Source organism: Oryx dammah, unplaced genomic scaffold (assembly GCF_014754425.2).
Source record: "Oryx dammah isolate SB20612 unplaced genomic scaffold, SCBI_Odam_1.1 HiC_scaffold_23, whole genome shotgun sequence".
NCBI classification, from domain to species: domain Eukaryota; kingdom Metazoa; phylum Chordata; class Mammalia; order Artiodactyla; family Bovidae; genus Oryx; species Oryx dammah.
In genome coordinates, this window is record NW_024070207.1 from 55,920,943 (window position 1) to 55,946,025 (window position 25,083).

At 52.0% G+C, this 25,083-nt stretch overlaps 1 protein-coding gene and 2 pseudogenes across 1 annotated transcript; 1 reads left to right on the top strand and 2 right to left on the bottom strand.

The window, feature by feature from the left end:
- Nucleotides 1-3,172: 3,172 nt before the first annotated feature.
- LOC120881583 lies at nucleotides 3,173-4,335 on the top strand (annotated as a pseudogene).
- A 1,179-nt stretch (nucleotides 4,336-5,514) lies between these two features.
- On the bottom strand, nucleotides 5,515-6,979 carry LOC120881835 (heat shock transcription factor, X-linked member 3-like). Its single transcript, XM_040265541.1, has 2 exons — nucleotides 6,497-6,979; nucleotides 5,515-6,105 (listed from the first exon to the last, which is right to left on the bottom strand). Exons 1-2 carry the CDS (start codon nucleotides 6,977-6,979, stop codon nucleotides 5,515-5,517), a joined length of 1,074 nt encoding a protein of 357 aa, XP_040121475.1.
- A 4,510-nt stretch (nucleotides 6,980-11,489) lies between these two features.
- LOC120881584 lies at nucleotides 11,490-12,370 on the bottom strand (annotated as a pseudogene).
- Nucleotides 12,371-25,083: the final 12,713 nt, after the last annotated feature.

A 25,083-nucleotide genomic window follows, 5' to 3' on the forward strand; every position in this document is an offset into this window, starting at 1 on the left:
CCGCAGCCCAGCCATCCCAAAGCGCCCACAGCTCACTCTGCTTGCAGGAAGGCAGGACCTGCCTCGTGCACAGATGTTACCTCCAGACGGGGGTTTCCAGGCTCTGGGACCAGAAGCGCCTGCCAGGGGATCAAGCTGGACCTTCTGGCCCCCTCCATGGCCACAGTCCCTTCCTGCTTTCCTTCCACGTGTGCATCCCAGCAATGCCCTGGGACACATGGGGAGATTCCAGCAGACCAGCCCTCCAGCCTCCTAAACCACCCCTGGACTGTGACCTCACACTGCCCGCTGTGAGTCACCACCACCCAGCCTGACCCTGCAAGGCTCAGCTGCTTGTCCACGGTTCCCCTCCTGGTGGGGCCCAACCACGAGTCCATGGAGGGTGGTCTGCTGACTGGCAGGTCCTGGATCCTGGCAGCGTGAGGGAAGGAGTCATTTTCTCTTGTTCTTTGTGGGGTCTCCTGGGCTGTAAATCACCATCACTCCTGGGGGATGGGTTTCTGTGCTGCGGGCTGAGGCATCATGGGGTCCCTGTCCCAGCCGTGTGAGGATATGTCAGCTGCTGTGATGAGCAGAACCCACCCTGAGGGAACCTGCACGTGTGTTTCTCATCAATTAGGCACTCCTGGGACCCCATGCTCTGAGGCCCCTGCCGAGGAGACCATGGTGGCTTATTGTCCAAGATGGCTGTATTTTCACTGGTGACTTTCTCCCTGTTCCTCTGGTCCTTGGGCAGGTAAAGATGCCCAGTCAAGCAGATGGAAGAATGTTTTCCCCACTGGCCACCAAGCAGGCACCCTCTGCTTCAGGCTGTAGGAGGGCTTGTAGCCACTTCTTACGCAGGGACTCCACCCACATAGGTGAGATTCGGAGGCCCTCAGGAGGAAGGGTTTGGGTTGGCTGAGAAATTGAATGGAGGAAACTGGGCAAGCCTGAGATACAGTCACATACCCCAGTAGAAGACATAGCAATGGCCAGCCCCAGGGGACAGCCAGGTCCTTGTAACCAAGCCAGACCCAGTGAACAGTGTGACCCTTCATCACCCAGCAGGTAGGCAAGCGTTCAACTGAATGATGTTTGGGACCAGCCAGTGCGTGAGGACATGACACCCTTGCCTGTGGTTGGTGGAGTGGAAACAGGGGAAGCCTTTGTGGAAGGCCGTTTGCTGGCATGTGTCAGCACCTCAGGTGTGTGCCGTGTGCACTGGGCCGCCTCCTGCATGGCTCTTCAGTGAGTGTGTAGTCACATTGAGTGGCTGTATTAGCAGAATTTTTCCCTTCCCTTCCACCAGGAGGGAAGCATCAGTAAATTGTGGGACCCCCGACACTGGGAGGTATAAACAGACACCGTGTAAGGGTGAAAATAGACACATGAAGATGTGCAGACATGGAGGAGTGTGCCTGAGGTGCTGGGAGTGGAGAAGCTATCCCCCACTCCCTGATTACCCCTGTGGAAAGATGTCCCAACAGAGCTGACCTTCTGGCTTCATTTGCCAGCAGTCGCATCAGGATTGCACCGGGTGTCTCATATTAGGAACCATGTTGGTTCAGGAGGCCTGGCAGCCAAGGTCGAGATGTCAGCGGACGTTGGCTCTCATGAGGGCTGTGGAGTCTAGTCTATCTCTCCCCCCTCACTTCGGGGATTGCTGGCCTTGGTGGGTGTGTCTGGGCTTGGAGAGCTTCCGCCTTCCTCTTCACCCCAGTTCCCCCATGTTCCTGTCTGTCTCTAAATGTGTCCTTTGTATGGGGACAGCCGTCCTGTTAGAGGAGGGTCCATGAGCTCAGTTGACCCCCATCAGCTCTGTGAAGACCTTTCCTTTGTCTGTAAGGTCACACCGAGGTACTTGGGATTGAGACTCCAGCACTTGACTCTGAGGGGACACGATGTGAGTCCTCACACCCTGCAAAGGGTCTGAGGTAGGAACACACTGAAATGTTCCAAGAATGGAAGGATGGCCTTCATGGCTACCGGAGGTGAATGCAGGGGCGAGGAGAGCAGGCCACTAGGGTAGGAGCCAGATCATGTGGGGCCTTGTGGGCCTGTGAGAACTGTGGCTCTGCTGTGCCAAATGAAGGAAACCCAGAAGGCCCTGTGCCAACCCAGAAGGCTCTGGGTTGGGTGTGCCTAGGACCTTGTTCCTGTCCTCATAACCAAGTGGAAACGGAGGCCCCTTGCGAGGTGCTGAGACCCTGCTGAGGTTCAGGCTTATGGCTCTGCTCCTCTGCCTCCACCTCCCCTCCAGTGAACAGGGACCCCACTCCAGGTACAGGGAAAGAAGTGCGAATGGAGGTGTGTGTGTTCAGGTCCCCTGTAGTCTATGCCTCAGTGCCACCTCAGCCATTGAATGAGATGACAGTAACCTAATGTATTATTTGAGGTCTGAATTCTGTGATACCTGAATGGTGCTGTTGGGACAGCCCTGGTGATGACATGGATCACACCCATCCCATTAGTTCCTGCTCTCCTTTGTTCTTTCTCAAGACTCTGGGCAGGGGCCAGGGCATCTGCTGACAGTGGAGGCAGTGGTATGGGAAGGGCTAGGAGGAAGGTGGCTCCCAAAGGTGTGGGGAAGACACCTGGCAGGGCCATCTGAGGTCCAGGGTGCCCCAGGGCCAAGTCCAGATTGGTTAGCATGGATCTGCCCTTAGCAACCCTGGGCTAAGATGGGGGATTTGCAGAGCATGGGCAGTGATGGCATTGTGGAGCTGAAAGGTGGGGTGGTGGCAGGGAATGGGGGAAGCCAAACCCAGGACAATGCCTGTCTGTGCTGGGAGAGGACCAGAGCCCAGCCTCTGGGCTGTGAAGCCAGGGGGGCTTGCCCTCCCTCTTCAGTGCTCCCAGGGTTTCAGGGCTCTCTGTCTTGGAACTCACCTCGTGCCTCTCTCCCACTGTCCCACCCTCCTTGCTGACCTCCCCACAGACTGCATGTAGTGGATGGGTCCTCTGGGTCGCCACCCCTCTATCAGTGGATTGCGTGGAGATGAATGGAATGAGCCAGCTCTCTCTGACCCCTGCATTCTGTGTTGGCAGATTTGGAGGATGCTTGGGTTCGTGAGGCTGAGGTCCAGCCCAGGGCTGTGAGCTTGCAGACCACTGAATCACGCTCCTGACCTTTGTGGTTTTGTGTTTCCACAGCCACATGAGGCCCTGGGAGCCCTAGGAGCCCTGGGAGATGAAGTTCGGCTATCTGTTCTTTTGACAGCCTTATGCGGGTTTCGTCTTAAACGGTGTCAAGAACCTGGAGATGCTGTGGCAGCCCGTGTTACATGGTCACTGGCACTGTACCCTGGCCATTCACATGGTGCACCAGGACTGGAAAGACGGCCTGGTGGGAGCTGCTGGAGCGGAGGCTCAGAATGAGCCCCACCCAGATCCAGGCCTTGCAGGGGAAAAGTTCAGCCATGGAGTGATCATGGGTAAGTGACACCCTGCCTCCTGCTGCCTGCATGGGTCCTGGCACTGCCCTGGATCTCAGCTGGGTTGTACTTGTTTGTTTTCTGTTGAACTAGTTGGTGGGGTTGGGCGTGGGGGCTGAGGTTTCTTCAGAGGGACAGCGAGGGTCCATGGACTGGGAACTGGCGGCACAAGTTTCCTGATCACCGCTCTGGGCCTCAGTCCCCGTTTGTGCTTGAGGCAGAAGTGGGTCCAGGACTGCACGTGGCGCTTGTCTGTGTGTGTGTGTCCCCACATGTGTGTCTGTGTGCCTGGCAGAGACCATGAGAGGCAGTAAAGTACCCAGCCTGGGTTCCATACCCACATTGCCTAAAGCTGGGCCTGAGCAAGTCCCCTGACTCCCCAGGGGTGAGGCCCCACAGCAACACCTGTTTGCTGGTAAACCCCTTGGGGACCTGATGTCTGCTGGCCCCCGCTGGGGCCCTTCTGCTCTGTCCCTGTGGCCTGCAGTGGGCAGACTGAAAGCTGCCCATGTCCTGGTGGGTTCCTGGAGCACCAGGCCTCTCCCTTTCATTTCACTCCCTCCCTTGCTTGGCCTCGCCCCAAGTTCCCTTTGCCGAGGTTAGCCCTCAGCCAGAGAACCCAGTTCACCTCAGGTTCCCTCCATGATACAGTCTTAGTCTCAAGCAGGTGCAACTTTGAATGACCTTGTTCTCATTCTGTGTCCTGTCTTTGCACACAGGTCTTGTGGTCACTGGGGGCATTTTGCTGTGCCTAGAAAACCTAGGTCCCAACTAGGTGCAGGAGCTGGAGAATCAAGCCCTGCTACCTCACCTGTGACAGAAGTACATGACTGTGCTCGCCAACCCCCACTGGCTGCTGCAGCCCGTCCCTGGGAGGGGCAGAAAGGACATCTTCCAAGTGGACACCCCCAGCACCTGATCCCCTTTGGGCAGGAGGCCTGTCCAGACTGAGCTTTTGAGAGGAAAGTGACTAAGAGACCAGCACATGGTGATACCATGCAGTCACCACCACGCTCTGGACTTTCCTATCTGGTTGCATCTGAATCGGACCTGTGCTGCAGTGCCTAGTTGGTATGGGGCCAGGGGCTTTGTGTGATGCTGCTCTGGACTCAGCAAGAGACTCCGGGACTTTGAGCTTTATGAATTGATGAATTGATGGTCTTGCCACTCATTTTGGCCCTGCTGGGTCTGGGTAGTTGAGAGAAATGTGTTGTTTGGAAACTGGTTAGTGTTTTTCCCTCTCTGTTCTGGTCCAAACTCCCTGATGTTGGAACAGTGTCCAGTGGGTGATGGGGGAAGGCCAGGGGCGGGGCTGAGTGTAAGCAGGCAGAGAGGCCCGCAGGCCCAGAAACAGGCCATGGTTTGTCCTTGCACGTGACACTTGTCCTACTGTAAAGTGTCCCTTGGCTCTCAAAGTATGTGTGTTGGATGCAGTGCCTGGCCACCTCACATCCAAAGATAGGCTTCTAAATACAGCTGTGAGGGCAGAGTGACAAGGGCTGGTGTTCACCTTGTGGAAACCTTGTATTTGTCTTTGGCTTTGGGCTAATGTGTTTGCAAGGCGCTTAGTGGCTGGGGTGACCCTGCTTTCCAGTGAGCCTCTTGAGGAGGCCCCTGGATAGGGAGCTGGGATGCTCAGCTGCTGATCAGAAACTTGTTGCATCATTGGGGGATCCTTGAGGAGCCCCTTCTGCTGCAGGGTGTATGACTCATGGAAGGTGACACCCCCAAGGTCAGGAGCCTAGCTGGGCCATCTGCTGAGCAGCAGGCAAGGCCCAGGGACCAGTCCATCCTGGGTTCGCCTCAGCACTCGGCTCATGGGTCAGACCCTTAGATGAGCCTGTGAAAAGCTGCTGTTTCAGATGAAAATGGACCATGGGGACAAGACTGAAGATTGCCTGGGGCATGGGCTTCCAGCCTCTTCTAGCTCACCCTGTGCCATGTGTGAATACAATGGACAGATAGAAAGAACACAGACTCATAGTTCTCGTTTGATTGTTTATTTACTCCAGTGGAGTTTTGTTTGAGTTTATTAGAGCCAGAAATCTATTTTTGATTATAAGAGAGTGCTTTTGAGTGTCCCTAGGGATCTGGCAGCTCAGGGATTGGGCTTGTTCTTGAACTGCTCACAGAGGGCACACTTATAAACTGAGGAATCTCCCTGCTCCTCCTCTTCCTCAAGAGCCTCTTCTGGGGTCATGACTAAAAGGCCCGCCATCAGGATGGAGTAACAGGTGTTGTACAAAGTCATCACTGATTCGCGATCTGGGTACACCGGGGGGCTCTCGGGCAGTTTCCCTGGGCTTTCCCTTTCAGCAGTAGCCGAGGGCACAGATATGGCATTGCTGGATGTGCCCTCTCCACTGGGGTTGCCCTGATCATTGGGGAGATGGTTTCCCCTAGCCCACCTGGCTACACTGCCCACAGACCAAAGGTCAGAGAACACAAATGAGCACCAGCTTGGGGTTTTGTGAGCAGTTGGCATCCCCTTCTGGACTTTGTTGCCAGCCTCTTGGGTGAACTCGTTGTTCTGGAATTGAGGAGAGTGTCTGGTTGCCACCACTCGCTTCTTTCTCTTTGGGGTTGTTGTGCCGGTGGCAGGCTGAGAAGTTGTTCTGAGGTTGCCTTTCCTCTGGATGTTCTGCAGAAGGAGAGGCTTGTCTCTCTGAAAATTGGAGTTTCGATAGATCTGAAAGAAAATGAATCACTTTAGCCATGGGAGGGGAGAAGAGCCCTTCCTCACCACCTTCCTCCCCACAGCAGTCCAGGCCGTGCCTAAGTATGAAGACAAGATCTCTTCATTCCTGGCAGGTTATGAGGCCCTAGCATGTTGCTCCCTAGAGCTCCCCCAGGGCAGTCTTCACTTGAGGTGTTACTGGCCCTCCCTGACATCAAGTGGCCCCTCAGTGTCTGGAGTCACCCACATGGATCCTGTCTAAGAGGGGTGGTGGAACACAACAGACCCTGCTTTCTCTTCTTTCCTTAACCACCCTCTCACGAGAACATTCTCCTGGGAAATGAAACCCGTCCAGCACTCAGCTCATCTAGTCTAGTCTCCCCAGAAGGGCTTCCTACGTTACCATGAGCTTCTTCCCTGCAGAGTGACTCGAAGGGCAGATTTTCCTGAACCCGTATAGGTTCAGTTCACGGATAAAGCTCTTGATACTGTCTGTCTCGAAGATTTGGTCCGTGCCTCTGCGCTGGAGTACCTCCATCTGGAAGAGATCTGCCTCGATGACCACTGTATCTCCCTCATCGTTCCAGTGCACAGAGGTGAAGGCTGAATCCTCCACAATCCTCCAGAGCTTCATGGGGAAGGACAGCCGAAGGACAGCGTTATTCTCTTCTTCGTTGGCTATTTCTGGGTTCAGGCCCTGTGGGGGTGGATTGTCATGGAGGCCTGGATCTGGGCTCTTGGGCTGGTCACCCTGCTTCTCCAAAGCCTCCGCTGAATCCAGGTTTGGATCTGGGGAGGAATCACAGGTGTCCCCTGCTGCAGGCTCCCCATCAGCTGATAGGATCAGCAAGGCTGCCTGTGCCTCATGGGAACTCTGACTAGCCATGGAGCCAGTCTAGTTAAGGAACATTATCTATCCAAGCAGTGAGTGCTCAGGGAAAACGGGCCTCAGACCATGGTCAGGGTGCCCCATAAATACTCTCTGGAGATTCTAGAATCTGGGTCTTGGGACAGGCAGCCAATTAAATGGTCAGCTTCCTTAACTGTTTCATGATGTCACAGAGGTGATGTGGAGAGGCAGCCCTGGACCAGTGTGGAGGGGGCGGGGTCTGGGGATTGAGATGGGATCCCCAGTTTGTCTCTTGTCTGAAAGTACAGAAAAGTATTTTTCAGGTTGCCTACAAGGGCTCCCCTCTGCTGCCAGGCACATTGTTTCAGGGGCCAGGCCTGGGCTGGGTTGACAAATGTGTCCCTAACTTCACTCCCTTCACTAATAACGTACAGGCCTGTGGCCGGCTTCTGCTGAAGGGCCAGGCCCTGGCGAGTCCTAGGTCTGCTACCACCAAGAGAGATCCCAGGGGTCAGATGGGCCCCTGGTGACTGTCCCTCCCAGAAGATGGGGTCTGTAGCAGGCTGATTTGCCTTGCCTGAGTTGGTGGCTCCCCCATCCTTCCCCCTCTTCTAGCTTTGTTGTCTTCTGGGTGGTGCTGCTGGTTGGTTGGTCCCGCTCAGTTGGCCCCAAAGTCAGAGTCCAGTTGTCTTGCCCCCCCCCCCCCCCCCCGGCAAGCTCTCCCCATAGTAGGGCTGTGCTCGAGCACAGTGGAGAGACCTCATATTCCACTTGACTGTTCCCAAGCACCTGAGACACAGATTCCTCAGGATGTTATGTGGGAGGGCAAAGCTAGGTGCTCCACTGAGCTCGCAGCCTCCTGAGCTCTGCCCACCCACAGGTATCATCCCACTGCAGATGACAGGCTGTTGTCTTCAGTTTCCAATTTTTCCCATAAACACCACTCTGATGGCCCTAGAGTGTTCATTTTGGGAACACCTGTGTGTGCTTTTCCCATCCCCTTCCCAGAGCCTCAGATTCAGCCTCCTTGGAGGCTGTTTCAAAAGCCTTGTTGCCTTTCCTCAGTGGGGTGGTTGGGCTTCTGCTACCCCTGGTCCTGGCAACCCACATCCAATTTGGGTCACTTTGAGTACCTTCCCTTTGAAGGACTTGATTGGGGGCTCAAGGTACAGCCGGTTCTGTTGAAAACAACCACTTCACTGGTCCTCTCCAAGGCCAGCTCTGATCTTCCCTGCCCCTGCCCCTGTCCCCACCACCACTGTGGATCTGTTCTCCGTTACCCAGATGGCAGGCCCATTGAATGATTTTATGGGTTAGGTACTTAAGGGCCCTCCTTTACACACACTCACTCCCAGGGACATGTCTAACTTATTGAGCTAGATGTGACCAAAGGAAGCCCCCGTCTACCTGTATTTGAAAAAGGATGAGAGTGCGGGTGTGAGACTGGATGAAACCTGACTGAGTCACTGGTCTTTACCACATGTGGGCAATAGAGCAGTGGGTTTGGAGATGCATGTTCTCTGGTATTTGTGGGCCACCGTTCTTGAAAATTATTGTGTAGGAAACAGACTGGCACCTTGGAAAGGCCTGTATTTGAGGACCCTAGGGCATTGTCTCCCAGTTCTACCAGTAGCAGGGTCATTTTCCCTGTGTGAAGGCCACAGCCTGGTATCTGAAAGGGGAGAGCTAAGAGGATGTGGAAGAAGCTCTCCCAGGGGCCTTTCTGCCTAATGACTGGTGGCATGGATGAGATTCAGGCTTCGACTTCGGCTTCTTCATGGCCTTTCTGCTTAAAAGCAGGTTGACAAAGCTTTGCTTCCAGCCAGTTCATCTGACTGGGACACAACTCTGGAGGCTATAAACGTTGGTGGGGGCCCCTGGTGGCTCCTCTGAAGGTGACAGAAGGTCATGGTATCTGTGGGCAGCCTGGCTAGCTGGTCTTTCTTGCTCCCTTCCATGCTTTGGGCCTCTCCTCACCCCCTGGGTCCTGAGGGAGCTGCCTTTTCTGGTCCCCCTCCTCCAGGAAGCACCCAGGCCCTGGCAGTGTGTTTGTGTGTCACCAAAGGGGTCTTTGTCAGCCGTAGCTCGGGACACTTGTGTTGTGCACACACAAGCTCTCATGACATCCAAGGCCTGCCTTTCTCCACCTCACTCTCCTGCCCCTGTGCTTGGTGTCCACCCTCTGGTGTCCCCAGCCCAAAGGCCCTCCAAGTGCTCCCCTCCCTCGCTGCAGCTCGGGAGATCTGGAGTCTCGGGGGTCCACCTGTGTTCCCTTCCCTCCCATGTCGGAAGAGCCTCCTGTAGGGTCTTATCCCAGTGGGAACTGGGACCATACAGTCAGGCTTTCCCTCCCTCCTGCTCAGTGATGAGCTGGTCAGCCTAGTAGGTTCAATTGGGCAGGAGGCCCCATGGAAGCAGCAGGACAGGGCACCACCCTCAGGCTGGAGGCACTGGGACTGGACAGAGATGCCAGCCCCGAACAGAGTCAGTTCTCAGCAAAGCAAAGAGCAGCCCCACAGGGTTTCTGATTCTCCTTGTCCCCTTCCTTCCACAGGCCTGATTTTTGTCACCTCAGAGGCATCATGTAGCACTGAGAAGAGGAAGGTATGAGAAGTCGCAAGGTTGGACCGTGGCCTGGGGTGGGCGGGAAGGGTGGGGGCTCCAGAGGAATTGAGACCAGGGCTCTGAGCCCACCCTGGCCCTCATTAGCACGTGGTCCTGGGAAGATGGCCAAGCCCTGTGGCCTCAGTTCTTCATCTGGGAGGTGACCAAGTGTGAGGAGCCCCGTGTGTTGGGTTGCAGGATGGACATGAGGGATGAGACAGAGCTTGCAGGGCCTGGAAACTGTTGACCCTGTGATAACAGGGCAGGAATCTTTCACACAATTGCCCCAGAAAATCCTCCACTCTCCACTGGATGGGGTTGGCTACTTTGTGGTCCAGGGGAGGTTAGAGAATATGCACCTCAATAGGATGTGGAATTCCTAAGTAGCCAAACAGGATGTTTCATAAATAAAACTAAGAAACTTTTCTACTTAGACTGTAGTGGACCATAGTGTTAGTCGCTCAGTCATATCTGATTCTACAACTCCATTGATTATAGATTGCCAGGCTCCTCTGTCCATGGAATTCTCCAGACAAGAATAGTGGAGTGGGTTGTCATGCCCTTCTCCAGGGGGATCTTCCTGACCCAGGGATTGAACCCAGGACTCCCACAATGCAAGCAGATTCTTCATTGTATGGGTTACCCAGAAAGGCCCATTTCCTGTTAGAGGACCTGTGAAATTTGGGTGTTGGGGAGTGTTCCAGCAGGACCCAAGCAGCTCCAGGAAACAAGCAGAAACCACTCTTTGCATGTGTTCCAGGTGGTCTTGCATCCAAACACTTACCTTTCATCATTGCAGCACCAATAAATGTTGAGTCTTTGATTACAATGCCCAATTACAATGAAGATAATTAAAAGGTAGTTAACACCTTGAATTCTGGGCCCCCAGGACCAGGAAAGAGAGGCTCAGTCCATGGATTTCTGGGCATCACTTCAAGGGAGTGAGACGGGAGTTCTTTAGGATTCCTAGCAGATAATGGGTAGAAAACACCTGTGCCATCCTTGTGGTCAGCAGCAAAGTGACAAGAGCCAGGACCCCTTCCATGCTGCCCCAGAAAGAGATCTCTCTGGGGTTTATCCAAGAGCCAAAAGGACACCTTACGGCAATGTCCCGTTTCTCCTCACTCCCATGATGCACCTCATGTGACTGTGGCTCCTAGACAATTGCTCCAGGTGTGGGGGTGTCCTCCTTCTCCCAGTGTCCCCACTGCTAACACAGGGGCTTTCATGGAGCAGAGGCTCCATAAAGGTCTTTTCAGTAAATGCACCAGTGAGGAGGGGGCTGCTTGACTCAGATGAATTGCTACTTCTTTTGATAACCCAGGCAAATCCACATAAACTGAGATCCCTTAGCTGTACAAAATGAACACACACAAGGTATAAGAAGCAAGAATTCACTACTATCACTTTTTATTTTCTAATTTTTCCACCAACTATATCACTGCTAAATAAATTCACATTTCCAAAATCATTCTAATTCTAATTCCATGTTATCTTGTGCAGGACCATAGAATAAAATGGAAGTGTTCCTAATCTCTTTTACAGAACAGGAAAACTCTTCATCTTGAACTGGTTAAGTACAAACACAGTATGATCAACGTCATTGATGTAGTTAGGTACTGGAACGCATTGTCTTCTATAAAAAGGAATAACATTTGAAAAATTCCTAAAGAAAACAGAAATGAGCTTCCGTGTCATTGTAGAGAACAGGAACACAAAGATGCCACACACCGGGTTCCCCCAACGGGCCTGGACCTTCATTGCTGAGAAGGCTGACTGTTCCCTCTTCAATCACAGAGGGAAGAATCAGCCTCCTTTCCTGCCCCCCAGGACAAGCTGTTGGACGTGACCTGGAAGGAGCCTGGCTGCTGCTCTGGCTCAGAGTCCTCCTTCCTCCTCCCTCGCAGCCTTTGCAGAGGGGTTGGAAGGAGCTGGGATCCCTTCAACCAACTCTGTCCAGATATTCCAGGTCTTCAAACTTGCTGGTCTCCACATAGCCCTGGGGACCCCACAGGAACTCGTAGCAAGCAGGGTCATCATCAGGCACCTGCCGGTACACCAGGTACCCCTCCCGCACCCACACTTGGGTCAGCAACTCCCTGGGCTCCCCATAGATGAAGTGTTCTTACTGAGACACACCCCCATCCTGCTGAGTGCTCCCCAGATCTCCTCCTCAGGGGAGTGGCCATCCTCCACAGTGATCAGGCACAGGATCACCACCAGGAGGCCAGCCTTGGGCAACCTCTGCCCATCGCTCAGCATCTCACTGAGGATGAGGCTCAGGGAGGAGACCAGGATATAGGTGTGCTCACTGGGGTCCACCTCCTTCACCTCCAAGCCAAAGACCAGCTGCAGATACTCTGAAGCTTGACCGAGAACCACCAGGAAATGGTCCTGGTAATCTTTGAACACACTGTTCAGCACTTCTGCCTTTGTGATCGGCTCCTTGGCAAGACACCTGCTGAGCAGGAATTGCACCAGCTCATTCTTCTTCACCCGCAGTGTATCTCAGAGCCAGGATCTGGCATCATCCTGGTCACGTGAGGTGCTTGGCACTTCATCTTGCCTGCTGAGGTCATGGTCTTCATATTGGCTCCCTGGAGTGGCAGCCAAGACAGTGGGAGAGGGCCAGACACCCAGAGGGCTCTGGGGGAGACTGGGTGTTGCTGCAGCAGCCACTGCCTCCAGGGTGCCCCGGACTGAGAGAAGGAGGAGAAGGTAGCTGCATCTCCTTCCTCTACTTGCTCCTCCTCCCTCCACTTGCTGCTGCTGCTGGTCCTCCTCTTCCACATCCTCCTGCTCCTCCACCTCCTCCTCCTCCATGTCCTGCTCCTCCTCATCCTCCTCCTCCTCCACCTCCTTCTCCTCACCGCAAATGAGCTGTGCCTCCATCAGGCCCTCTTCCTCTCTTGGATCCTGAAAGACTCTCTCAGGCTGGCAGAGCTCATGCATCCCTTGCATGATGACCGGGATTGACGTGCAGACAAGAGTGAGGAAGGGGGACAGATGGGGACCCTAGGCCTGCAGGAGAGGGTGGTTGTGAATGTCCTCGGCTGAGAAACCCACCCTGGGTGGTCTGACTCAGGCCATTTACCAGTCTCCTCTTGAGGGGTGCTCTCAGGCCTCATAGAGGAGCTCCTCCTCAGCGGCCTAACCCCTGGCTACCTGAAGGAGGACGTGAGGTGGCTCACCAGTGTGCAGTCAGCACAGCTTGAGGTTGTGGGGCTGACATGGTGGGGGGGGATTAGGGCTTTTTGGGGCCCCCACTGTTCTGGGATGTGGAGTCCCTGGTACACACTCAGGGTAACCAACTCACCTTGACTCTTGGCACTGCCTGGACCTCCTCAGCTCTCTGACCTATGGACTCAGGCCTCAGACCTCCGCCTTTGCCTCCTGGTTCCTAGAGCCCTGTGAGAGAAATGGAGGGGCACCTCAGGGGTAGACTGTGGCACAGACTTGATCCTTCTCTGTTGGTAGGAGAGGTGATCTCTGTGAGGTACCCCCAGTTGTGGGGTGGGTGGTCCTCTCGGGGTTCCCTTGTAGTGCCCCCTTTCCCCTGGCACAGCCTGGCTCCTCCCCTTTGGGGACCTGCAGGGTAACTAAAAATAAGACCTGAGTCTGCACAGAAAGTACTGAGGGGCCTCACATATGGCCACACCTGTCCAGGGCCTCCTGCAGGTTCTGGGCTGGGGAGATGCTTGGTCTTCACCTCCTCCTCACGTCCTGACTGGTCTTCTACACTGACCACAGAGGTGGGGGGGGATCTTCTCAGTCCTGCCTCGGGGTCTCAGGAGTCCATCCTCTGCAAATCTGAAGCCTCCACCCTCGGACCTAACACCTCACCGCCTGAGGGCCCTAAGCCAGAGATGAATGAACTGCTCACCCCACTCTGGGGCCTCCAAGACCCACCACAGGGCCAGGATGGCCTCTCTGCCCTGGGGTCTAACAGCCTCAACCCTTCCTCCACATGGAGCCTGGACTCTCAGGCAGGACCCGGGATTCTTCCATCTGCCATTTTGAGACACCCCTACCTCACCACCACCCCCCTCCCGCTCTCACAAGGTCCTCAGTCTCTCTGAGACCCAGATGTCAGGAAATGCTGCACGAGGTCATCCTGCCTGGGGACTACCAGGGTCCCCTGTGTTCTGGGGTCTGGCCTCAGTTCTCCCTCAGGGTCCTCACCCTGATTCCCGTTAGGACCTGAGCTCCATCTTCTCCACATCTGAGGCCCAGCTCCTCACACCATGGCCCCAGTCTCTCTGAAACCCGGATGTCAGGAAGTCAGGAAAGGCCTAGTTAGCTCTTCTCACCCCAGGGTCTCCCAGGGTGGATGACAGGGGTGGGGATCTCTGAGTTCCATCAGTCTTCCCTTTGGGTCCCTTCAGTCCTCCCTCAGGACATTACCTTGTCCCAAGGCAGGTCCTGGGATTCTCTTCTCTCCCAATATCTGGCCCCGTCCCTCTTACCAGGTAGGCAGTCTCTCTGAGACCCGGATGTCAGAAATTGAGGACCAGCCTAGAGTGCTAATTCCACATCGAGACCTCCCAGGGCTGAAGGTAGAAGCAGTGACCTGTGGTGTTCCCTCAGATTGGGGTCCAGGATCCCCTGAGTCCTTTGTCAGTGTACCCCCTTTGACTTCTTAGAGGAACTGCACCCTCCCCTCTGCCCACATGAGATCCCACCTGTTATTCCTAGGTTCCTACTCTCTCTGAGACCCTGATGCAGAAGTCAGGACACCTTGTGAAGTGCTCATCCCACCACCAGGGATGCCCAGTGCTGGCAGTTGAGGAGTGGAACTGTGGGGTCACCTGTGTTCTCCCACTGGGTCCTCATCCTGAGCCTTGGTGGGTCCTGGGATGCCAAAGTCCTCGGCAGAGACTAGACCTTCACACCAAGGGCCTCATTGCCCTGAGGCCCCAGGAGGAGACTGGACATTATATCAGGGCTCCAAGCTCAGGGCTTCTTAGTGGCTGAGGACACCATGGGCTGAGATGATGTCCCGGGAGTCACTCAGCCTTCCCTATGCTCTTCGCCTTGACTCTCAGCTAGTCTGGGCTTTGCCCTCTGCCCACCTGATTTTGTTTCCCTTAGAGACCCAGGCCCTCTCGAGCCAGGACACCTGAGAGGGAAACCGGGATTGGGGGGCTCATTCCCACAACCATGCTGTGGTTTCCCAAGGCTAAAAGCAGTGATGGCCTGTAGGTTCTGGGGCCCCAGACCACCTCCCTCGTGGTCTACCTTGACTCCTAGCACGACTGGGCTTCTTCAATCTGCTGACATGAACCCGAGCTCTGTGACCCAGGCCCTCACATCTCCCCTCCCAGAGAGATCAGTGACTTCACATCTACACACCAAACCCTGTGGTCTCTCAGGGCTGTCAGGAGGGCTGCACATGCATCCCCTGAGGCCCTTTATTCTCCTCTGTTTCTCAGCTCAAGTCTCTGCAGGATGTGGGCCCCTCCCTCTGTTCACAGGAGATTTGTTCACAGGCCAAGCCTCTGACTTCCCGAGCTCACCGAGGATCCCAGGCGGGGGGCTCAGTCTGACAGGCCAGCCCAGAGTCCCAGGAGTCCCAGTAGCATGAAGCTGTATTCTATGGGACCCTCTGTTCTGGGGTGACTGGACTCCCTTGTCCTCACTGGAGGGGGCCTAATTGACCATTTAGAGAAGGCTGAAGTCCCAACACAGATGCCTGAATGGGCACTGTGGCACCCGTGACAGTGAGGGAGCACAGGGAACCACACTTCTTTTCATGGGGGCCCGTCACCAGCCACCAGATTTCAGAAACCTTTTGTAGAAAAGATGTTTTAGCTGAAGAGGGTGAACAGCAGCAGGTGAGTTAGAGGAAGCCTCGGTTTGATGATTAGATAGTATTACCTACTGGAGTGCCATGATTTTCACTGTTTAATCCTCATCCATAGAGAGGAATACATTTCACATGTCTGTGTGGTGTGTGTCCAATATGTATGTATAAAGACTGCAGATTACATGTGCTTATATATGGACATACCAGGTATATGTAGGGGGCATGTCCTGTAAGCTCCAGTACCCAGACGGAAGTGTGTCCACATGGCCCAGCCTTATCTCCCTTGAGTGTCAGGGAGACAGGTCAGGCCCCTGGGGGGATGGGGCTTTGCACCCACATGAAGCTCACTTTGAATATGTATCCTGCTACTGATAACCATGAAATCATGGACACTCAAAGTCTGGATTTCTCCAGCTGTAAAATGAGCCTTGTAACAGTACAAGGTGAAAGCACTGGTGTGAGTTTCCATTTGATGTGACCTATCTGTAAAAAGCCTGGTCAGTGGATGTAGCTATTGTTCCTGAGGGTCTGAGATGTACCTTCCCCAACATTGGAAAGTTTCCTAACCAGTACATATCTTCTTAAGCTCATGTTCATTGATGGGTGCAGTTTTTCTTTTCTCCCCGAAAATCTTTTATGGAGAATGGTACATTTCACAGGTCTTAACTGTTACATATGACATAACTGGTCTAGACTGAGCATGGGTGTTAGTCACAGTGCTGGACCAAGGAAGGGCAAATGCTCTGGGCTGTGGGAAAAAGCCAGAGGGAGGAGCATAAAGACCTCCTCCACATGGACTCTCCTGATCCAAACCCCCTCCACAAGGCTCTAAGAAAGACGTCCTCCTGTGGGACCTACTGAATGTCTAGAGAATGTGTCTGACTTGAACCTATTGCCTCCTCTCCCAAGTGCATGTTTCCTTGGGTGTGGAACCTTATTCCAAACATCCCCTGTGCAGCCTGGAGCTGGAGGGTCTCCTCTCCACCCCATTACTTCAAAACCAGTCTTCCTCACATAAAGTCTTTCAAGGTGTGAAACACTCTGAGTTACCCATTCCTGATCCTAAAGTGCTGTGTTAGCTACCATCTTCAATTTTGTTTTCTGCTTTTCTTTCTGAAAAGCAGTCAGAATAGGAATTATGTCCAGAGGAAGCGAATCTGCTTACATAATGTGCCCAAAGCTGCCTCCTGATGGTTCGGGCAGGACTCTAAAATACTTTAGTCTGGCTGTGTCTTTCCCAGCTTGATCCCTAGTGATCAGTCGACCTAAGAAGTCACTTGATGATGTCACACATCCAGGCACACACAAAGAATATCTACACACCTATTAGAATGGCTCAACTCTGCTCCTGGGACAACACCACACTCTGTTGAGGATTTGGACCATCGAGAACTCCCATTCATTATTGGTGAGAATACAAAATGGCACAAGCATGTTGGAAGACAGCCTGGCAATTTCTTATAAAACTAAACATGCTCTTACTGTATGATCCAGCAACCATATGGGTCTTCACCCAAAAGACTTGAGAACTCATGTATACATGAATTCTATTAGTGGCTTTACTTATTATTGCCAAAACATAGATGTAAACAAGACGTCCTTGAGTCAGTGTAAGGATAAACTTTGGCATATCTAGAAAGTGGAATTTCACTTACAATTATCCAAACAAATAGAATGTACAACACCAAGAGGGAATCCTAGTATAAACTATAATCTCTGGGTGATTATGACATATCACTGTAAGTTCCTCAATTATAATGAATGTATCAGTCTGGTGATGTTCTTAATAACAGGTGAGGCTATGTTTGTTTGGAGCCAGGAAGTAAATGGAAAAATCACTGTACCATCTCTCTATTTTTGTGTCCTTGGAAAAGTGCTTTAAAAAAACAGACTTGGTATTCCCAGGTGGCTCACTGGTAAAGAATCCACCTGCTAAAGCAGGAGATATGGGTTTGATCCCTGATCCAGGAAGATCTCACATTCCTCAGAGCTACTAAATCAGTGTGCTACAACTACTGAGCCTGTGCCCTAGAGCCCATGGGAAAATGGATAATCTACCCACTCCAGTATTCTTGGGCTTCCCTTGTGGCTCAGCCAATAAAGAATCTGCCTGCAATGAAGGAGACCTGGGTTCGATTCCTGGGTTGGGAAGATCCCCTGGAGAAGGGAAAGGCTATCCACTCCAGTATTCTGGCCTGGAGAATTCCATGGACTGTATAGCCCATGGGGTCACAAAGAGTTGGACAAGACTGAGCAACTTTCACTAGAGCCCATGAGCTGCAGCTACTGAAGCCCAAGTGCCTAGAGCCTGTGAAGGACAGCATTGCTCATCCCTGGGGTGCAGTGGCCTTGGTCCCCCACCTACCCCGAAGGCCCAGAAGCCAAAGACAATGATGATGAAGTCTGTGGTGTCCACCAGGAACATAAGCACATACATGTTGGTGACGGTGCTCTAGTCGGGATGGATGAGGTTGTAGAAGAACTGCCTGATGGGCACATAGAGCTGCAGGGTCTGATGGGACAGATGCCCAGTGTAAGGTGGGTGGAAATGCAGGACCCACCAGAGTCCCACCATTCTACCATTGGCTGCCCTCCCCACAGCTCTGCCTCCCCCCTCCATCCTCAAGACTCTCCACTGGGGGCAGGGGCTCCTGTTCTGACACAGACTCTGCACAAGTTCATGGCTTCTCTCCTGAAGCATAATGGAAATGAGGGGTTGGTTTGTCCCCTGATTCAGTTGCTCTCCACCTGTGAGACTTGGATCCTGCTACTGAGCCCTGTGTGCTTTCATGTCCACTTCCATAAAAGGTATAATGAGACCCGAGGGCCTGGGCTGCAGGGAGAGTGACAGGACCCGTGGTGCTGCTGGGCCCTGGTAGATGCCGGGTAGCCCCGCTCTTCCCCCTTCCACCCTCCTCCCTGGGGTCAAGCATCATCCTGGACTCTAGAGCTTAGCTTCTTCCATCCCTGTGCCTCCACGCTGGCTGGCTGCCCAGCCTCTGCCCCTCCTCTTCATGGTTCACAATCAAGACCTTGTCCAGGTGGGCATGGCCCTCGGTCTCAGAGCTAAGACACAGGGCCAGCCTTGAGGCACCAGCCTGCTTTCACTCATGTCTGCTGCCAGTCTGACTCCCTGATACCTGGGAGGGAGGGCCTGTGACCTTGGCTGGTGACCTTGGGCTGCATGAAGGACAAACCACTTCTCGAGTGCACCTTGGCTTCCCTCTACAGGGTGAGCATATCTCTGAGAACCTTCTGATTTGACCTCACTGCCTGTCTGGTTGGACTCTTTCGTGTGCCTGGAATTACATACCGTGAGCTAGTTTGTTTAGAAGTGCAACGGATATAAAAATTAATCATCCTATTGGAAAGTGATTTTTGAAAGCAATATCATGGTGAGGCATTTTTTTCTGCCCGAAGCTGTTGACACTTTTGATGGGAGAGGTCACTTCTCCACAAGTCACCTTTGGCTGATGCTGAGGAAGTGCTCCCAGCCTCCAGGTATCCTCACGCACTCACTCACTTCTTTATGGTAAAGGCTTTTGCTTTGATCAAGTATTTTTGCAGCTTCTCCATGTAAAGTTTCCGTCTGCTCTTCTGCTTGACGCTCACGACACTGCTTCCTTTCTGGCTGTTGTTCTGGGTGCTTGTGCTGCCTGGAGACAAGAAGGAACCTAAACACACTGTGAGTTGTGAATTTGTTGCCATAATTATCATAGAAGCCCACCACCCCCACAGCAGAGGGACAGTTGGAGGCAGGTTAGAGGGTGAGATGTGCAGATGCCTGTAAGAACAGCAATGGAGAACTTGGGATCTGCAGCCCCTACTCTGCTTCTGTAGTGAAAGGCATCTGTGGGCTTTCACACCCACTGCTGGCCCCTTCCTAGGTGGCTTTGGGACCTCTGTACCAGGAAGAATTAGACTGGGGAGCAGTTTTTCTCCTGCTCGATGGGGTCCCCCATTTTGGTTGTGTGTTTTCTAGTCTGGGTCCAGGACCACGCCTTTTTTCAGGACCAAATTTATCAGTGAAACCAATATAAGATGGCCTGCCAGTGGTAGAAAAATGTTTTCTTCAGATAAATATAGACTCTAGAGGGCTTCAGGATCACTGTCAACATGAAAGCACAGTTACCCCAAGAGGGGTGAACATAACACACGTGTACTTTCCTGTCACTGGCTGTTTAGTAAGAAATTACTAACTAGCATAGGAAATAACTAGGTGGTTTGGCTTAAAGTTCCTATTGATTAAATCTAAGTGTACTTTCAAAATAAATCGTGATGTACATCACTCTGGGCACACCTGGCAGAATCTCTGGGTATGACTGACAAGTACCCTGTGTCTGACACTCACTAGGTATGAGGCAGTGTGCTGGCCACTTTTCACCAAAACCTGAAATCTTTGTCCTAGGTGGAGTTTGGAGAATTCAGACAGATACCCTAGACAGGGTTGTGAGCACCCACGGCTCAGCCAGGATTTGAACTTAGTCGGGCTGGTTACAAAGTACATTCATTTCACATCACAATATCTGCTGCCTCAACAGCACCCAGCTCCCTTGCCCCTAACCCTCTGGCACCAGGGGGTGACTCTGCTCAGGGGTCCTTGCAGTGACACCACAAGACAATACCTCTCTTAGACCCATTTGAGACCCCTGTGATGTTTGGGAGCCACTGCTGGAGCGCTTCCTCCAGACGGTGGCCAGCTGCTCAGGGAAGGCCATGTGCACCGCATCCATGGACATGGCCAGGTTGATGGACTTGAGCAAGTTGGAGAAGGCCCTCCTGCCGTGGCTAAGGGAGAGCTCAGTGCCCAAGTCCACTTTTTCTGAGCCACTGTTCATGATGTCATATTCATCCCAGAGGCCATGACACTCTGGAGGCAAGGAAGGGACAGCTCAGCCTGCTGTCCAGACAGAGGCTGAGACTTGGCCCAGTGACATCCTAGCCACCAGGATATGTCCCTCAGGATAGGAAACCACACATCAAACAGGGCAACTGCAGCTGATGACACTTCTGGACAGTGGAGACTGCTAGGAGAGCACAACCTAAGTGTTCCCACCAAACACTGACCAATAGGCAGGTGAGGAAGTGGTGGATGTGTTAACTAACCAGACGGGGGTCCTTTCACCATATATATACTTATCAAATCACCACGTGTAAACGTCTGACACCTTACAATTTCACTGGCCAATTATACATCAACAAAGGATCCTTTAGTTAAAGCTATGGTTTTTCCAGTAGTTATGTACAGATGTGACAGTTGGACCATTAAGAAGACTGAGTGTCAAAGAGTTGACATTTTTGAACTGCATTGCTGGAAAAGATTCTTGAGGGTTCCATGGACAGCAAGGAGATCAAACGAGTCAATCCTAAAGGAAATCAACTCTGAATATTCATGGGAAGGACTGGTACTGAAGCTGAAACTCCAATACTTTGGCCACCTGATGGGAAGAGCTGACTCGTGAGAAAAGACCCTGATGCTGGGAAAGACTGAGGGCAAGAGAAGAAGTTGACAAATGAGATGTTTCGATGACATCACTGACTCAATGGACATGAATCTCAGCAAGCTCAAGGAGATAGTGAAAGACAGGGGAGCTTAGTATGAGCTCCCACAGAGTCACAAAGAGTTAGACATGACTTAGCAACTGAACAATAATACATCAACAAAGCTGAAATTTAAAAAAATACAAAAAGACTAGAAAACCAAAGCAAGGTCAGGGATCCTAAGAAAGCTTATTATCTACCTATACGTAGCTTTGCAAAATTACCACACACCAATGACACAGGAAAGACCCCCTCAAATGGAGGGTTAGGGACTGGTAGTTTGCAAAGTGACAGAAGGCAAAGTGAGGGTCTTGTTCACAGTCCACATAGATAAAAGCCTGTGTGAAACAGCTCACCAAGTAAGATATAGGTCAAACACACATTCACATGTATGTGTGTTTTGCAGCCTGGTGGAGCAGAGACCAGGATCTGCCCCATGACTCGAGGGTGTGGCAAACTGTGTCCTCATGATTGCCTTAGTAAGCATGATGAGTGGACATTCTTGGGGAGGGACGTGCTCTCTGCTCCACTTCACTATATCTACCTGTGTTCATCCCCATGGAAACAAAACAAGATATTTCTGATCAACAGCAGAGCTTTCGCTAATCAAGCTCCCTAGGGTAGGTATTCCCTAATGATCTCATGTGACTTCTGCCAATAAAAGTGCAGCTGAAAGGAGCCATTTCATCTTCCTGTCATGGAGAGTAAGAGGGCTCCCTGACTCCCCACTTGCCAAATTATATGTGTCTGTCTTTTCATTATGTGCTCATCTCCGTTTCAGGTCTTTCTCACCCACTGTGCTGGATGTGGCATGTGTGTGCCTTAACTTAGGCCAAGCTTGTTCTGAAAAGGAACTAACAAAGATATTATTGGACAAAATTAATATAAGATATGTTATATCAATACAAGGAGACACAGTTAAAACAAGAGAAGGAAAGTGAGATTCTGACCGTGCTGCTGCTGCTGCTAAGTTGTTTCAGTCATGTCCGACTCTGTGCGACCCCACAGACGGCAGCCCACCAGGCTCCCCCGTCCCTGGGATTCTCCAGGCAAGAACACTGGAGTAGGTTGCCATTTCCTTCTCCAATGCATGAAAGTGAAAAGTGAAAGTAAAGTTGCTCAGTCATTTCTGACTCTTAGCGACCCTGTGGACTGCAGCCCACCAGGCTCCTCCATCCATGGGATTTTCCAGGCAAGAGTACTGGAGTGGGGTGCCATTGCCTTCTCCGTATTCTGACCATAAACACATCAATACATCCAAAGTGTGCTGTGTGACAATCTCTAATGTGTAGTTGAGTGGTATAAGTTCAGCTTATGTTTCACAGTGTCTGAGATGAGAAACTCCTCAGGTGCTCAGCAGGATGACAGGAGGTACAGATCCCGAGAAGGTGACCCTGCAGACCTGTCTTCCCAGAGCAATGCAGGCATGGCTTTCTCAGAAGTGACCTCTCTGGGAGCACAGTCTGGCATCCCCAGGCCCATGGATTGGACAGTCTCTCACTAAACCAGTGGTTTCAGAGCAAGAAAACCGTGAGAAAAGCAATGCTCCTAGGAGGGGATGGGTCAAGGTCTGGCTGGAGAGGAGACCCCAAATTCTAGCTCCCCAATGATCTTCCTTCAACTCAGGCACGACTTAGTGAATCCAGCAGTAAGAACCACACACCCTTTGGGCAATTCCCACAAACGTGGAATAATCAGGGTGCCTTCATCCCAGGGTGGGCTTCACAGGTGAAGCTAGTGGTAAAGAACCTGTCTGCCAATACAGGAGACATAAGAGGTGTGGGTTCGATCCTTGGGTCAGGAAGATACCCTGCAGGAGGGCATGGCAACCCACCCCAGTATTCTTGCCTGAAGAATCCCATGGACAGAGGAGCCTGGCGGGTTATAAGCCATAGGGTTGCAAAAGAGTCAGACATGACTAAAGCAACTTAGCATGCATGCATGCATCCCAGAGTAGAAATAGGGGGAAATTTCCCCCAATTGATCACAGACTACAATATTGAGTACACAATGTTGAGAAAACGAATGAAATGAACAAAACTGTTAACAAAGAAAACAAGAACACACAGATAGACCCTGCCTGTGGCATCCTAGCCCCTCACAATCCCACCACACGGTTCTTGGGAACATACCAGGGGCGATGGGTGGGCAGTACCTTCAGGCTGGAGTGGTGGGAGAAGAGTGCCAGCACCTGGATGAGATCGTAGAGCACATAGGCATCCTTCTTCTCCACCCCAATGACGTTGGGTGGGTGGTAAGGCTTGTCCTTGTTCAGTTCCACATTCTTGCTCCAGGGGAAGAACCCAAACTGGAAGAAGTACTTGACCACAATGGCCACCTGCACAGATGCGAGAAATTAGAAGAAATGACTCCCTTTAAGAATAGTTCTAGACGAGGAACAGTGATAGAAATATTAAGGGGAAAAGTCTCAGTTTTTGTGCTGGGAATGCACAGAGCATGTGGAATAACAAATTATCCTTCCACAGATACCAACTTCAGGACAAGGCCACAACCACATCTCCAGGGTCTGTGACTGCAGACACATTGGGGCCATGGAGGTTACCCCTGACTCAGCTCAAATGACTTCTGCTATTGTCAGGGAGTGGGCTAGTTTCTGGGCTTCCCAGGTGACACCAGTGGTAAAGAACCTACTTGTCAATGCAGGAGATATAAGAGATATGGGTTTGATCCCTTGGTCGGGAAGGTCTCCTGGAGAAGGGATTGGCGACCCACTTCAGTATTCTTGCCTGGAGAATTCCATGGGCAGAGGAGCCTGGAGGGTTACAGTCCATGAGGCTGCAAAGAGTCAGACATGACTGAAGTGACTTAGCATGCATGCAAGGGCTAGTTTGTGCTGATTCAATTAGATACTTATACGAATATTCAACTGTTAAATGAGGTCATTAGGACCAATGTGAACAGGAGGATCTTCATTCTGCAAATATGACTTTAGTTCATAATCTTTAGGAGCAAACTGCACAGGCACTATAGACAATTTTCACTTTATTCTGGTCTCTTTCTTCTCAGCATTTTATTGCTCACTGTAAGTTCTCCTCAAGAAGAAATACAAGCAAATGAAACAAAACCTTGCCAGCTCAGGGTGTAAATGTGGAGATGTTTGTAGAGATCGATGTTGAAACAACCCTCCAATGTTTACATCATCAGGGTTAATTGTATCCAACTGTGTTTCAAGTGCTTACTGTACTGTTTGACCCAATGTCCATTCACTGACCATGCACTGGCCCTGGCACCATGCTTGTGTCTGCCTCACACTTACTATCTTACTGGTCAATATCACAGGGCAGACACCAGACCTCAAAAAGCCTCACCAACCACTCACCAGCTGGGGAAAGTGAAAGTATTAGTCACTCAATTGTGTCTGACTCTTTGCAGCCCCATGGACTGTGGCCCTCCAGTCTCCTCTGTCCCTGGGATTCTCCAGGTAAGAATATTGGAGTGGGTAGACATTTCCTTCTCCAGGCGATCTTCCTAAACCAGGGATCAAACCTGGGTCTCGTGTATTGCAGGCAGATTCTTTACCATCTGAGACACCATGGAAGCCGACTTTGGGCCAATTATTTAATCTCATAAAGGTTGTTCCTTATTCCTGTTGTACACAATGATATTACCTCCTATGTTGTGTGAGGTGTGAGATGTGAAAAGACAGCTAGAGTTCTCAGCACCAACAACTGCTGGCTATAATCACGTGCTGACCTAAGACAATCCCTCTAATTGACTATTTACGTGACGCAGGGGTCAGGCAGGTGCACTAGAGGGAAGCTTTCCTCCGTGTAGATGACGGCCATCATCCAGAAGTACCTGCTGGACTGGGGGATGGACAGTATAGCTCAGAGGAAGATAAGGATGGGCAGCACAAGGGTGATCATGGAGACGGAGACCATGTGGTTGAGGATGATGAGAAAGTAGCACACCATCTTGGAATGGGCCACCAGCGTGTTGTACAGTGCGTAGAAGAGCAGCAGGAAGCATAACTGCCCCATATAGAACTTCTTTGACTCCTCCAGCTCATCGTCATGGAACATCCTGCCAGAATACTGGCCTCAGTTCCTCCTGGGCACTGGTTCCACGTGGCAAGACCCTGCCCGCCCCTCCCTGCTGCCTGAGTCCCCAGGTGTCCTGTGCTGTCAACCTCCTATCATGTTACAGACAGAGGCATGAGGACGCATGT